Source organism: Phodopus roborovskii, unplaced genomic scaffold, assembly GCF_943737965.1.
Source record: "Phodopus roborovskii unplaced genomic scaffold, PHOROB, whole genome shotgun sequence".
Classification (NCBI taxonomy): Eukaryota; Metazoa; Chordata; class Mammalia; order Rodentia; family Cricetidae; genus Phodopus; species Phodopus roborovskii.
In genome coordinates this window covers 3,693-19,591 of record NW_026125322.1, presented here as the reverse complement: position 1 = coordinate 19,591, position 15,899 = coordinate 3,693, and the positions used below count along the sequence as shown (strand labels likewise).

The following is a 15,899-nucleotide window of genomic DNA, read 5'->3' as shown; positions in this document are numbered from 1 at the left end:
CATTTTCACACAAACAGAACAAGTTAATGACCATCTGATCCTTCAAATGCTGATGCTATTGACTGATCAGAGAGGCAGCTGCTGAAGATTGAGTGGCTTCAGCAAGATCTTCATAGTAAATAGGATTGACATTTGCCACTTGCGGTGATCACTTCCCTTAAGAAAGGTTTTTCAGTAGCAGGGCCTCCTGCTTCATAACATTTTGCTGACTGTGGACCTCTTTTCAGAACCAGAGTCAACCTTTGAAACTCAGCCACGGCTTCATCAGTGAACTGACAGCATGTCCATAAACTTACTTTTCTTCAGATGATAACCTTGACATCTTTTTGTCTCAAAATCTAACCCCTGTGCTTATCCATAAAATCCAGTCTTCTGTCAAGTAGCTCTGTCCAGATACCTTAGCATTTCATTCAGCTCTTCAAGACCCCTGCTGTTTCTAGCTGTTTTACTATTCCTCCCCTATATGAGGTGACTTCATCCAAGTAAAGGTGGAACTCATCAACATCGTCCATGAAAGTTGGAATCGACCTTCTTCATGGCCTTATTCATTCCAACATCATGACCTTCCAACAATCATAAATATCCTTAATGGAATTTAATACTGAATCTTTACCAAAGGTTCTCTGTATGACAGAATTTGCCTTATAAAATGTATTTCTCAAATAACAAGATTTGTATGTGAAATTACTCTTTGAACCCTGAGATGCAGAACAGATGCTATATTATCAAATAGAAAAACATAATCTCATTAAACTGCTCTTCAGTGACCAAGATCACTGCAAATGAGAATTAATATTTACACATTACTCCTAATATAATATAATGATAACAATAAAAAACAATATATTATAATATAAACAATTCTTTGTAAAATATTTCTTTTTTTGTATGTGTCAATACTGGGCTTAAATATTACATAAAATATGCTACAAATAATTGTTCTTTCACCCAATTTTTGTTGCAGTCAGAAAGCAAATGCAAAGTAGAAAGATGTACTCCATTTAAATGACCTCAAGCAGAATTTCAAAATGGATGATCATCTACTTTAACTTAGTTCCTAGTTATATTAGCACCTGAAACATGAAACAGTCAGACTTTTGAACCACTGACAACTGGCATTGGCATTTGTCTCTAGCTATGAGAGGTTTCCAATAGAAGGCTGTGGGCATATTTTGGAAATTGGCTTTGAGTTTAGTAAGCTTCTTCAATCGTTCTAGCTGGATTTTTTTTTTTTTTTTGATGATTTGCTACATCTTTTCATCATTACTTGTTGTTTCAATTATTTATACTTTCAAATAGAAATGGCTCTTTTCTTATCCCACCGGAATCAACCACTTCTAGATTAAAATTTTCTTCAGAACCTTCCCTCACACTGCTCACTTTCACAGAACTGATTGACATTTAGGGACTTGTTCTCTATTAGAAATTGACTTCATGGAATTTATTGCCTGGTTTGATCTTTTCGTCAGACTTACCCCATATCAGCAGACCAACATTTTGGTTCCTTATCATTTGTAAGCTCAATGCTTAATTTCCTTCTAGAACCTTCCTTTTTACTGATAAGTTGGCTAAGTGATTGGTACAAGAGCTCTTGCTTTCAGCTACTAATATTTCAGTGAAAGTCCCTTCCTTACTGAGCTTAATTGTTTCTAGCTTTGAATTTAAGCCAAGAGGCAGAGGACTTCTTTCAATTATACACAGTTGGCCCCACTTCATTATTACTCTGTCTCAAAAGCAAGTGAAGACTGAGGAGAGGGAAATATGGAAACAGTAGGAAATCACATTTAATTATTTAAGTTTGCCATCTGTGCCATGACTCCTCAGAGTAATTACAGTTGTAACCAGAAAGATCACTGATTGTAGATTACCAAACATATGTAATAAGAGTTCAAAATACTGTGAGAATTATCAAACTGTGATAGAGACATGAAGTGAGTAGGTGCTGCTGAACAAATGTGGTTTTGACAAACAAAATGACCAAATAAAAGATCAATTATTTATAAAATACAACCAAGAAAAAAATGTAGATATACTAGACAATATTACCACAACATCTTTTAATAATATATTCAGTGTAAGTATCTGTATGATATGATAAACAATACATTTAAATTACTTATGGATTTATCATCAAGCTGGGTTGTTAATTCATAAGACAACTAAACTAAAATAAAGCAGGAAAGGGGACATTAATGTGAACACACACACACCCAACTCCAAATGAGAACAGATAACTAAACAAACCTAGGTACATATTTGGAAAGTCAATGAGAACTTCTAAAACATAAGAGGAATACTTTTGTAAAGTATGACATCAGAGGATGTTAAATATGGAATAAAAAGTTGAACTCACTGGACAGAACAGCCCTACAGACTACAGCCAGGATATCTGAATCTTCTTCAAATCCCCCCAAGACAGCGCCCCTTACCAGCAGGAAGTAGTTTGGAAGGAACGACGCCCAAATTCCCGAATATTGTGTATAAATGTTTGTTTTCATTTAATTGGACTTTGTTATATAAAATTAAATAAAAAAAATTAAAAAAAATGTAAAAAAAAAAAAATCAAAGGGGGTTACTTCCATATCCTTTTCTTTGGAAGTATCTTCCTCTAATTACAGGATATAGTCCCAATTCTGTCACTAATTCTCTCTTGATCTTGAACCCATCTCTTAGATGATTCAAGTACTCATTCCTTGTATGTAGATGGGAAAAATAAAAGTTTGTTCTATCTACCTCAAAAAAAAAAAAAAAAAGTTGAACTCAACATACTGAGTCTCTTAAATTTCATGTCTAGGCATTTAAAGTGAGTTATATTTATCTATGGTTGGGAATCTTTGCAAGTTTTTAGAAATGGATATTGACATAAGTAGAACCCAGAAAAACAGAAACAAAGAAGCAAATAAGAAGGACCATTTAAAGGCCACTAGATATCATTCTCTCATACTTCATATTGTGTGAATTAAAGGATTTTCCATCCATTTAACTTATTTTGTAGGGGCTACTTTTGAATGTACTGTTTCTGACATCAGGCTATAAGCAGAACACATATGGACATTTGAAGATTTAAAATGAATAAAATTATTACCTGTGTTCCTTTCATATATGTAATTAGGAGAGAATGAATATGTTAGCACATTATATTAGGCTTCATGTAACACAGATTTACTACACACTATGGTTTTTCTAGACCCCACAAAAGGGTCTGAACATGGATGGCCACCATCTGTTTTCTTAGCTTTTGCTCAGATTGAGTAGGTGTCCCAATATATTATTATGAGAAATGATTAAAGATATGGACTTAAACACCAAGCAAAGCTAAGCAAAGATCTTGGTTTCAAACTTCATAGTTGCACAATTTCAAACAAATTACTTAATTTAAAACATTATCTTGCAGAATGAAGACAGAGCTATGATTTATTTTGTAGGATGATTGTAAAGATTAAATTGGACAGGCCAAATGAATTTGGTAGCCCTTGAAAGACACTGGAATTATTTTTTGCATTTTAGAAGCTTCCTCAATGCTAAATAATTTGATTCCCATGTCAAGATTATTTTCCTGATTATCACCTTGTTTTTCTTATGGGTATGCAAGCATCTCCATAGTTATATAGCAGCAATTTGTCTAGTTTCCCCTTTTCTTTTTTTATATCTAAACTACAACAACATGAAAGTACTTACTCTCTAAAATCTCACACTGTGATTTCAACCCAGGCTTCTCTATCTACACCATTTCTTCTGCTGTGTGATATAGGCCATAGTGGCTTAAATGAGAATGAGAAGAAAAATATGCTTGCTAGTATTTGATCTTTAAAATCCTTTGACAATCTACCCAACACAATGTCCTTTGCTTCTGTCTATCCTGAGAAGTGGTAAGATGTGACCTGATTTTGCAAATGTCTTCACTGTCAAGGATACCATTTGTTATTTCTTTAGCCCTGACCCTGCCTTGGGTGGATATTAGAGTTCCACTTTGCCATAGAAATGCCCTTTTCTGAAAAGTGCATAGTGATTGCAATCAGGCAATAATTATTAGTAAAAAGAAAATGTTCAAAATCAGGGGTTTATTTTTTTCTATTCTATGTTAATAAAAATACCTTTGCTGGAAAGTGGTGGCACACAAATTTAATCCCAGAACTTGGGAGGTAGAGGCAGGCAGATCTCTGTGAGTTCGAGACCACCTTGGTCTACAAGAGCTAGTTCCAGGACAGCCTCCAAAGCCACAGAGAAACCCTGTCTTGAAAAAAAAATAACTTTGTCAGCTTATATTAGGACAAAAATCCTAGAAAGATGATCAAATGCCTTTCACTGTGTATGGATGATCAAGATTTATGATACTATAAGGGTGTCTATGACATAGGAGCTGCCATCTCTTTGAAACTGAGCTGAGCTGGTTCAGGAATGAATGGGCAATTGTGTTACATTAGAATTAGCTACAGGAGGTGAGGCCACATCTTACTGGATGTGAGACTACTGAGATAGCCACACTTGTCAAAATCATCTTGGGGATGGATAGATGGCTCAGTGGTTAAGAGCATTTGTGGCTCTCACAGAGTGCCAGGTTAATTTCCCAGCACCCACATGTTGCCTTACAAGCAACTTTAACTCTAGTTCTCAGCCATCGGCAACTCCAGTATTCAATTCCCTTTGAGCTTGGAGTATGTGTTGTGCATATACATACATGCATGCAAAACACTCAAATAAATAAATCTAAAAACTTAATTTAAAAGTCATTTCAACTGTAACAATATTTAATATGTTAGTAACATAAATTTAATTACTACATATAATGAAACTCCTCTGACTTAGAATTGTCTCTTACTAAAATTAGGATGTGTCAGGAGGTCAATGATTATGATTGAAAAGGAAAAACACTGGGGGAATTATTTAACACTTCAGTCTGTCTGTTTCTCTCATGTTACAATGATTATCCCATCATCAAATCCATTACTTTTTCTGCTTTTCCCCTTGACCTGAGTAATGTTAGATATTGATTTTATTATTTTATATTCTTTTAGCTTCTACTCTATGAAAATTCACTGTATCCAAAAAGATAAAAACAAAAGTAACAGTCTCTTGGTGGGCCTCTAACTGGAGGAATAGTGGCCCTGTGTTCTCCCAAACACAGTGAGGCAGCAAATATATGTACAGTTTTGTCTTAACTACAAAGAGGTGGTAGCATTCCTGGGTGGATGGTACAGAGGACCAGGCAATCTTTTCTGACTCAGACACAAGCACACAAACAAGAAGCCCCTTCCCTGAGGATGTGTGCAAAACAAAGCTAAATGTAGCAGTGCACAAGTGTCAGAAAAATATCTGAAATCACTAGAACACTTGCTTTCTCATCTGCCTTTGTTTAATGCTATTTTCACCCTAAAGAAAAATAAAAGTATATCTGTCTTAAGGTATGGTTATACTTCATTTGACTCAACATAGTAAGAACAGGAAATAATGCAGATACTTTCATGCATTTATGAAAAACAAGTATTAGAATGAAGAAACCACTACTCTTCTGGAAAGTTTCAAATGCATCTATATATGGACATAGAAATTATGAAGATTTTTGATTCTTTAAATTAAGTTTGACACATCATAATGGCAACATTTGTTTCCTAGAATTCCAAAGTCAACTTTAAAAAAAAGTGAACCATCTAAAAATGAAAAATCACTTCCTTCAGACCTACTTCAGTAATCATTAAACCAAAATTTCTGAGGGACAGAAGGGACTTAGCCATAAGGTAGTGACAAGAATAGATGTTCCCCTTTCTTCCAAATCTAACCATAAATAGCAGTAGATGTGTTCATGTAAAAAGAAAGAGGAAATATGAACAGATGTAGGAATATTTACAGAAAAAATGTCATTTTTTAGTACCAAATTTGTGTATATAAGGCAAGAAAATGATGGAATATCATAATGAGGAGCAGCTTCTGAGGAAGTGGCTTCTTGTTTTCCTGTGTTCAAAACTCCATGTTTACAGCAAGATGGAATTTATTTAAATTTTTTTCTTTTTCTTTAATTTTTAATTCCTTTTTATTTAATTTATTATTTTACATGTCAATCCCAGTTCCTTCTCCCTCCCTCCCCTTCCTCCTTCCCTCCCTCCCTTCCTCCCTCACTTTTACCCTCTCTGCCCTCTCACATGCAGTCTAACCACCCTCCCCCTCCCCATCCCCCCTGCCTCAATTCCATATGTGGGGGAATGCCATCCAGTTGGGGTCATGTAGATCTGACAGATCATGTGAAGTAGGGACTAGGGCTTCTCTCCCCTGTCTGTAGGTTAAGGCGGTTATCCCTCCATGGGGGATGTGTACACAAGGTCCTTTTGTGCACCAGGGATACATCCTGGCTCCCCCTGCCTGAGGTCCCTTAGACTGCTCAGTCCTTCTGGCTGAGACCCATATTCTGAGGGGCCTGAGTCAGTCCCAAGCAGGCTTCCCAGCTATCAGTCTGGGGGCTCATTAGCTCCTCCTTGTTCAGGTAAACTGTCTCTATATGTTTCTGCCGCCTGGTCTTGTCCTCTCCATCTGCATCTGGGTTCTAGTTTGACTCAGTGTTTATGTATGGGTGTTTGTTCCTGTTTCCAACAGGTAATACATGAGGGCTCCATGGATAAGTTAGTTGTTGATCTTACTATCCAGTAAGGGCATTTATGGCAGCCTTTCCATGGATGCTCAAATTGTTAGTTGGCGGCAGTCTTGTAGGTCTCTAGACCTTTCTTTAGGTTCAGGTTTCTCTTCAAACCAATAATGGCACTCTCTTTTATGTTCATTCTCTCTCTCTCTCTCTCTCTCTCTCTCTCTCTCTCTCTCTCTCTCTCCCCCCCCCCACTCTTTTCTTCTGTCTTCTAGTCTTACTTAGACTCAATCTTCCTAGTCACATGTGCTTTCCTCTCCTCCCTTTCTCTTTCTCCTACTTCTCTCTCCATTCACTGCCCCCCCCACTTCCCAGGTGCTATGGGGGATTTGTCCCTTTCCCCCTTCTATGAGGGATTTTATATGAATCTCTTAGAATACATCTTGTATCCTAGTTCCTCTTGTGGTGTGAATTATAGGCTAGTGATCCTTTGCTCTAGGTCTAAAATCCATATATGAGCAACTACATACCATGTTCCTCTTTTGTGCCTGGGTTGCCTCATTCAGGATGGTTTCTTCAAGTGCCATCCATCCACTTGCCTGTAACTACAGACCAATATCCTTAATGAACATTGATGCAAAAATACTAGATAAAATACAGGCAAACTGAATTTAAGAATACATCAGAGATATCATCCACCATGACCAAGTAGGCTTCATCCCTGGATTGCAGGGATGGTTTAACATATGAAAATCTATCAACGTGAACCACCATATAAACAAACTGAAAAAGAAAAAACCATATGATCATCTCCCTAGATGCTGAAAAAGCCTTGGACAAAATTCAACACACTTTCATGATAAAGGTCTTGGAGAGATCAGGGATAACAGGATTATACCTAAACATAATAAGAGCAATACACAGCAAACCAACTGCAAACATCAAACTGAATGGAGAGAAGCTTAAGGCGATTCCTCTAAAATCAGTAACAAGACAAGTCTGCCCTCTCTCTCTCATATCTCTTCAATTTTGTACTTGGAATTTTAACTAAAGCTTAAGACAACAAAAGGAGATCAAGGGGATCCAAATTGGAAAGGAAGACATCAAACTGTCTCTATTTGCAGATGATATGATAGTTTACATAAGCGACCCAATAAACTCTACCAGGGAACTCCTACAGCTGATAAACACCTTCAGCAAACTAGCAGGATACAAGATAAACTTCAAAAAAATCAGTAGCCCTACTATATTCAGACGAAAAAGAGGCTGAGAAAGAAATCAGAGAAACATCACCATTTACAATAGCCACAAACAACATAAAGTATCTTGGAGTAACACTTGCCAAACAAGTGAAAAACCTATATAATAAGAATTTTGTGGCTCTAAAGAAAGAAATTAAAGAAGATACCAGAAAATGAAAATATCTCCCATGTTCATTTTTGTTTTTAGTGAAACACATTCTGGTCTTTGTGTTCTATTGAGATTAGGTTGGTTTTCAGAAAACCAAACAAAACAAGCAAACAAGCAAAGTAAATCATTCTAAACAGAGTTGGGAGGGAATGCCATGGAAAGTTTCACACTGAGCTATTACCTTAGCATAAGCCTGATGGTGCTTGAGACATGCAGACCTGGTTTGGAAACCTAGCTAGTAGGACAAAGGCTGAGCAGCCAGCAGGTGAATGTCAGGCTAAGCTGAAGGTGAGATTGCAGATACAGGCAACCCCTAAGAGGTTAAAATAAATTCATATCTCTTGTGTCTGAGCAGAAATTGAAAAATCACACCATGGTAGCTAGCTTAACCTTTCTGTTCCAGTTGAAAGTCTGTGATAATCCAAACAGGTATGATTTTAATAAACTAAGAGTACATAATGTGGAAAGAGGATATTAAAACTATTACTAGTTATTTTAAGAGTGACAATTATTAAACTGAGTAAACTAGTGATTTTTTTTTCTTGCTGATGCAGATTCCAGCAATGCATAATTTAATTTTCCCATGCTTCAATTATTCTTCAGAATCAGCACATGACTTTAGTGGTGAGGTTCCTAAATAATAGTTCTGGAAAAATGGTCCCATTGATGAGAGATTATTATCACAGACTGAACACACATATCCACTTATCCAGAATCCTCAGCACCATGTTCTGTGATGTAAAATAATTATAACAGAGTTTCCTTTGACTCTAAGTATCAGCTCCCGTTAGATAATTTACATGGTCAACATAGTCATTTTCTCTGAGAGTGTTTTTGTTTTGTTACAAGCAGATTTTCTCTGTGTAGTTTGGCTATTCTGAAACTCACTCTGTAGACCAGGCTGACCTTGAACTCACAGAGATTCACCTGCCTCTGCCTCCCTGAATCCTAGGATTACAATTATGTGCTACTATGGCTCAGCTCAGCAGTTTGTTAAAAGGTCTCAAGAATTTATTTAGGTATAGGATAGGGACAATCACTCACTGATACAATTATATGCTATCACTGATTCAGTTGCCTCTATCCAGCCATTCTGCCCAGGGTGAAAAGCATCAATTCCAAGTTACCTCTCCACTGCCTGCTCTACTCCAGTCACTCAAAAGAGCAAGAGCAAGTGCTGTTCCTCTCCCTCAGCATTTAAACTGTCACATAGGCAGACCACACCCTAGAGCTTGCTGTGCCAAAAGTCTTTGACTAACCATATTGAAATCCACAACACCCCACCACACATCCTACTCCATCTACTCCTCCTCATCTGTTTCTCTTGAGATACAGACAGACATGTCATGGATATCAGCAGCCATGATATATTAAGCTTCAGTTAAACCAGACATCCCTCCCCTTATTAGACATTTTTAAGGCTTCACTGTATTATATGATAAAAATAAGGATAATAATGATGAGAGAAACAAGAATGAGAAGCAAGAAGCGGAAAGAGATGGGGAAAGGAAGAGAGCTGCATAACCAGTTTCTATTTGATAAATACCAAGTAGTTCCAGTATTGGTAGGAAATGTGATCTTGGTTCTTTCATATGGTGATTATTCTTCCAATCTGTCTCTGTAGGTCCTCAAAGAATGGTTCACAGATTTTTAAGTTCCTTGGGGGAAACTGTGAGATTCTGCCATGCTGCCCAAGATTGCTCTTGATGCAGCTGCAATAAATGTTAAGACTTTTGAATCACTATCCTTGATATCCTATATTTCATTTGGTTTTATCTTCTTCTGCTTAAAACTGGAAAATGTACATGTAGGCTGCCACAGTGCAGCCAGTGTTCTTTGATAGTAAACACTTCTGTGATAACTTGAATTTCAAATAGACTGAGCTACCTTTTGTTGGTATCCCTTATGGAACATTAGTGTGATTTGAAAAGAAAATAAAAGAGGTGCTTGTTATATATTTGATCAAAAGTGAAAAATTTGAACGAGTCACTTGATTAATGAAATTCAGTCTTCTAAGGTAAAATTAGAAATTTGAAAACTGTGTATATTTTACTGGTAGTTTTATAAGTTTCCAACATTAAAAATTATTTTTAATGAGATTTCTGGTAATAGTAATGAATGAATTTTTCTATGATACATGTCAATAGTTGAAAGGCCTGTCTAAACTAGTGTTCCATTCCAAATTACCATCAACTGGTGTGACAAAATCATACATCAATAAATGATCCATTCCAGTACAAGATGAGCCAGTGAATGTTTTATTTTGTTTTGTTTTGTTTTTTATAAGACAGTACGAATGTTTATTGATACCTTGTTTGATTCCACATCACAACTGTCAAGAAACTGGTTGCTAGGATTTGGTTCAGTGTTAAACTATAGTTCTATAATAAGCTGGAGTTTATTAAATTGTGCCTTTGACAGATGTTTATTTATTTGAAATTGGAATATTTACATGAAATGCAAAAAACATTCCTATGTGAAATATATGAATAAAGAAATAATAACAACCAAGTTATTTTTAATCAAGATGCTCATTTAAGAAATTTATACAAGTATAAAAACTACCACTATTTTCAATGCTGTTTTTGTTTGAAAATCATGTTTACTCTTGAAATGTCCATTTTGTAAGGTTCAGCTAACTGAGGAGAATTATTTGGACTCCTCAGTAATAACCAGCAGTTTCAGATCCTTAATTGACATTACCATGTAATTCAATTTCTAATGATTTTAGAATAGTCTCCTCCAATTCAGACCTGATGTTGCTAAAGTGGGCCAAAATTTCCATTTAAAAAGAAGTAAAAGAGGCAGAGAATATGGGACAAACAGTCACAGGCAAAAAATTGCTATGAGGTCATTTGGTGCTCCAAGGAATCCCTGTAGTTCCCAAAGGAGGAAATATATATATATATATCCCTCTAATAAGTATTTTCTGCTTACTATTCTGCCACTCTGATGGCAGAAAGACCAGCTTAAAAAAAAAAAAAAAACCTAAACTGGGTTTTAATTGAAGAGGATTATGATCATTACAATCAATTTAGAATTATAAGTCTTATAATTTTGTACATATTCATAAGTTTTATATTACAGAAGGTTTCTTTATAATTATTGTAAACATTTGTCACGGGAGCACTTTTTATTAATTTTAATGCAGAAAAGTTTCCAAATTTGTTATCTAGTAACCATACTTACACTCTCTCTGAATTTTATTTTAAAATATTCTAAACCTATAAAACCGTCTGAAGTGTAAGTACAGTTTAATAAATAGCAACAAGATGATCTCTCATCCAATTTATATCACATTGAAAACTTATATTCACATGACCCCACCTTTACTATAATGAATGTGTGTCATTAATTCACTTGAAAACATATCACATGTTCTATTACTTGTAGTACTCCACAAACACTTGTCTAGCTATTCTGTACATATAGCTAGAATACAAATGACATTTCTCATTAACTACTAATTCCACCCTGTTTTTAATTAAAGTCAATTTAGACAAAAAGAGTTATTATCTAAAAGTTCTAGTTTTTTCATTAAACTCCCCCATGGAGCTTAAAGGGAGAATTTTCCATTTGCTTTTAAATATTTGCCTGGAGTTTTAGTCATTAACTTTTACGATTTCTTTTTTCTCATTGTGAAAGTTCTATATACCTTGCCACAGTGGCGTTTAAAATAATTCTTCACTCCAAAAATACTGCATGCCATTTTGAAAACCTTTAGAAAATATAGAAAAATTTAAAGGTGAAAATGAAAACCACCTGGAGGTTCTATCACACACAGTTAACTTCGATAGTCATCTTTATTCTACTAATTTTAAAATAGAGATATCGTTTTTCCAGTGCCTCTCTAAAATTTTCACTTTAAATGAATTTGTGTATGTCTCTACAGATGGCCAGATCATTCTAACAGTATAAGGGCGCCACAGCAAACAAAGACAATAACTGCAATGGCGAGTTTGTATTTTAAACTGTTCAGTTGGGTTGTCTTGCTTTCATTGTTATGTGTTTGTTTCGGTTGCTATTCTTTGCAGGGATAGCTAACCAAATGTGGTCCCCTAAGACAGGGAGATTTATTGCCTCTTCTGGTTGTGTAGCACGTCCCAGCAATTCCTGTTTTGGGGGCTCATTTAAGATTGTTGGGAGCAGGTTCCCCATGGAGGGATACTCCCTTAACCTAGAAGCAGGATGGAGGGCCTAGTTCCTACTCTAGAATGACTTGACAGATTTAGATGACCCCTCCAGGAAGGCATCACCCTACATGTGGAGTTGGGGGGGGAATGGGAGGTGTGATGGGGGGCATGGGAGGGGGTGGAAAGAGGGAGGAAGCGAGGAGGGAGGGAGAGTGGGAACTGGGATCGATATGTAAAATAAGAAAAATAAATAAATAAAACATTGTCTTCTTCGCAATCTGGCAGTTGGGTTTGAACTGTCAACTGGGCCTCGGTTGCCAACCATGGTACAATGACAAAAGGAAAGTCTTTTTGGGTACTCAGTCCTCGAACTTACACAGAACAACTGCTTCACAACCTTCTGACCAAAGCAAAACACAGCCATGGAGAAAGAGCCACTTAGTTCCAGGGGGAGGGAGCTTCAAGAATCCTGTGCTGACATTTAACCTGATGAGAAGTTGTAGAGAACATAGCAAGGGGAGGTTCATCGTCATGGCCCTTACTACTAAGCTATTGACTATTGATGGCTTCTGGGCATGGGATTTTATTGTCTCCGATTGTGTACCTAATGCTGAGCTGATTAGGCTCCAGTGCATAGCTCCAAACCCACTTCAATAGGCCTAGTTAAACTCAGTGGTTCCCCAAAACAAAACACGATAAGTAGATTTTTAGGGACCTGGAGGGGATAGTGATAGTAAAGGGGAGGGTATAGGACATCCGAGTGATCAGTATGCATTGTGTACATGTGTGAAGTAGTCAAATAACAAATTTAATTAAGTGTAATCAAAATCAATATGTATTAATAGAAGATCTGTTCATGGGCATCAAACACTTGAGAGTAACTACATTATTCTTCCATTGGTGGGAACTAATAAACTAATGAAAAAGCTGGACATAGTGATAAAATTACATATTATTCAACAATAAGGACCAGGTATCAGCCATAAAAAGAAGAAATGTTAACAATATAATGCAGAGTTTTAAAAGTGCAGTTTAAAAGATAGTATATAATGTGATTGGTAATTATCAATATGAATAATACCACTTAATTAACCTATAATCTGTCATGTTACTCAGGTAAAATCTTAACACAGAGAAATGCAAATAATTTCAATTCTCAAAAATGTTCAGCAGTGTAAGTAGTGAAATGATCAGCTATCCCCTTAAGATTTAAAGTAGGGAAAATAGAGGAAAGAGGAATATGTAAAGAAATTGAATACTCTAATGATGCATATATAATGTACATTTATGCAAGCCTATATGAAATAATTAACCCTAATTTAAACTTTGGAAATAATTTAATAACTATTTTAACCTTGGGTTTAACAACTGGGCTATTCTTAATGTGTAACACAGTCATGATAGGAGAGACGGTAGCAGAAGATGAGGAACACTAAGGAACCACCCCCTGTTTTATATGTTCCAAGTTGTTAATATATTGAATATTTTTAAAGTACTCAAACATTAACTAACTATTTTATGTGGGAGTTATGATTTCAATAAAAAAAGTACAATAATCTGAGTTGCACTATTTATTCCATGGTTAAAAAAAAATTTACTTGTATAACATTCCAAGTAAATTTTCCTTTAGGTACAAAATAATATTAAGCAGATCTCACCAGGGGGATACACAGTGGTCTTGTATAGCATGTATAAGAATGCTATTCCTGGAAGCAGGTGGTGAGGGGTTTTGTCTGAATGAATTGTCTGCCTTAGAAAGGACAGCTACATACAAATATACATTATGGGGAATTTTTCCACTTCAGAAAATATTTTCCTCAGGTGGTGTTATCTATGAACCATATTTGTTTATTTGGAAAGTCATTTGTGAGAGGGGAAATATGCCATTCCATGATTTCCAAAATTCTTGAGGCATTTTTCAACTTTTTTTTAAAAGTAACAATTAAACATTTGGGAAAATGCTTTAAATGTTTTCATTATGAAGATGATTTATTTCTGTTATTGAAATTGCCAGAGGGAGATGTGGAAAGACTGAGAAAGGTGTGAATTTCGATACTGAGTATTTAAATTGAAAATTATTAGCCTAGTAATTTGTTTTTCTTCAGTGACTGCACACTCAAAAAAATGTATAGTCAATCTGGCCTGGGACAACCTTTGTAGTTCAAGTGTATTCCAGGTCCCTTCTCATTATAATTTCCTATGAGATCAGCAGCAGCCTGCACTGTGGCATGGTTGCATCTAAGCCTCATTAATGACTCTCCACTCACCTCTCCCTAGATGTAAGATTTTCTTTGCATTCCGGATTTTTCTTTTGAGTGTGCTGACAAGTTAATTACACATATTTCATTAAGTTATACCCTTGATTGAACTTTCCCTAGAAGGGTGTGGATTTTTAATGGGAAATGAAGAGACTCAGTAATATATTCCTTTAAGAAATCGGCCTGATGGACATTGATGAACTGGTTAGGCGAAACATAAGGCAGGTACATTGATAGGTAAGTCTACGCATTGCACCTGGAACTCACATAATGAAAAGGAAGGATGTACTTTGCTCTGAAGAGCAGTTCCTAGTTGTTGAACCTACCCTTAGGCTCTAAATTTCTGCTTATTCCATGTGAGGGAAAACTTGTGAATTATTGGTCAAGTGAGAGTAAGAATGAAGCTCATGAGTCTGGATGCACACTGTGCTGGTAAACATTGGTAATACATATACAGACCAAGTGATGTGGAAGACAAGTCTGGATGCACACCCGTGCCTAGTAAACATGGATAATACATATACAGATGAAGTGGTGTGAGAGACAAAGTAGGGAGAGGCTGAACTCTTTCAGTCACCCAAGTTCTTAGCATTGGGGACAAGTTCAGTCTTTGGAAACATTTTAAAATTTTGTAATGAAAACAAAATCATACCATAGCCTGACTTATTTTTTAGAAAGTAAGCAAGAAAACTTAAGCAGGTATAACTTCTTCTTGGAAAAAAGCAAACATTTCCCCTCCCTAATTATAATATCTTTATTTGTCTTGCATATCAATACATAAAAGTGATTTTTAAAAAGCAGAAGAAAGTAGAATCAAGGTTATTTTCAGTATCCTGACTTATGCCTTTTACCTTATGTTTTGAGCTTAGCAGCTAAGAATATTCGAATGTCAGGTTCCACGTTCTGGGAGTAGAGAAACTCTTTCACAACTTTATCCCACAAAAGCTCCCGGCATACTTCTACTTTGCTATCTTTTACTCTTCATTATCTTAAATCATAGTGATGACACAAGATTCTAGCTACAATTTTTGATGAGATATATGACACTATGTTTTCTTTTTCATAGATCCAGGGCTGCATAGGCAACTCTATTTTCTGCAAAGACCATCCAATGTAGTTGCCACTGAAGGAAAAGATGCTGTCCTGGAGTGTTGTGTTTCTGGCTACCCTCCACCAAGTTTCACCTGGTTACGGGGGCGCAGGGGAAGTTGTCCAACTGAGGTATCCACTTCCTGATAGTCTCCAAAAGTTCCAGTTTTCCAAAATAGATATGTTCTCAAATTCCTTGACACTGATTAATGTATAAAAGATAATTAACCATTGGGGAGTCAATGATGAGTAAATAAAGTAAAAGCTGAGGACTGAGTTAGGAGTGGATATTGAGATGCAAGGACATTCAGATAATGTCATCACAGGAATGTGATAAGGAGGAGGTAACTTATATGTTCATAACACAATGTACATGCACATGCACACTCATGCCTGCACGGGGCAGGCACACACACATTACCTAGCTTGTAATGACAT

General features: G+C 36.1%; 1 protein-coding gene across 1 annotated transcript in view; it reads left to right on the top strand.

Annotated features, from left to right (window-relative positions):
* LOC127213823 (netrin receptor DCC-like) overlaps window positions 1-15,593 on the top strand; it is a gene marked incomplete at its 3' end in the record, with an annotated part of 148,513 nt that extends 132,920 nt beyond the window's left edge. Inside the window, exon 3 of the mRNA XM_051174275.1 lies at window positions 15,439-15,593. Within this exon, the coding sequence (XP_051030232.1) occupies window positions 15,439-15,593 (155 nt within the window). The remainder of the gene's footprint in view (window positions 1-15,438) is intronic.
* Between the last annotated feature and the right edge of the window lie 306 nt (window positions 15,594-15,899).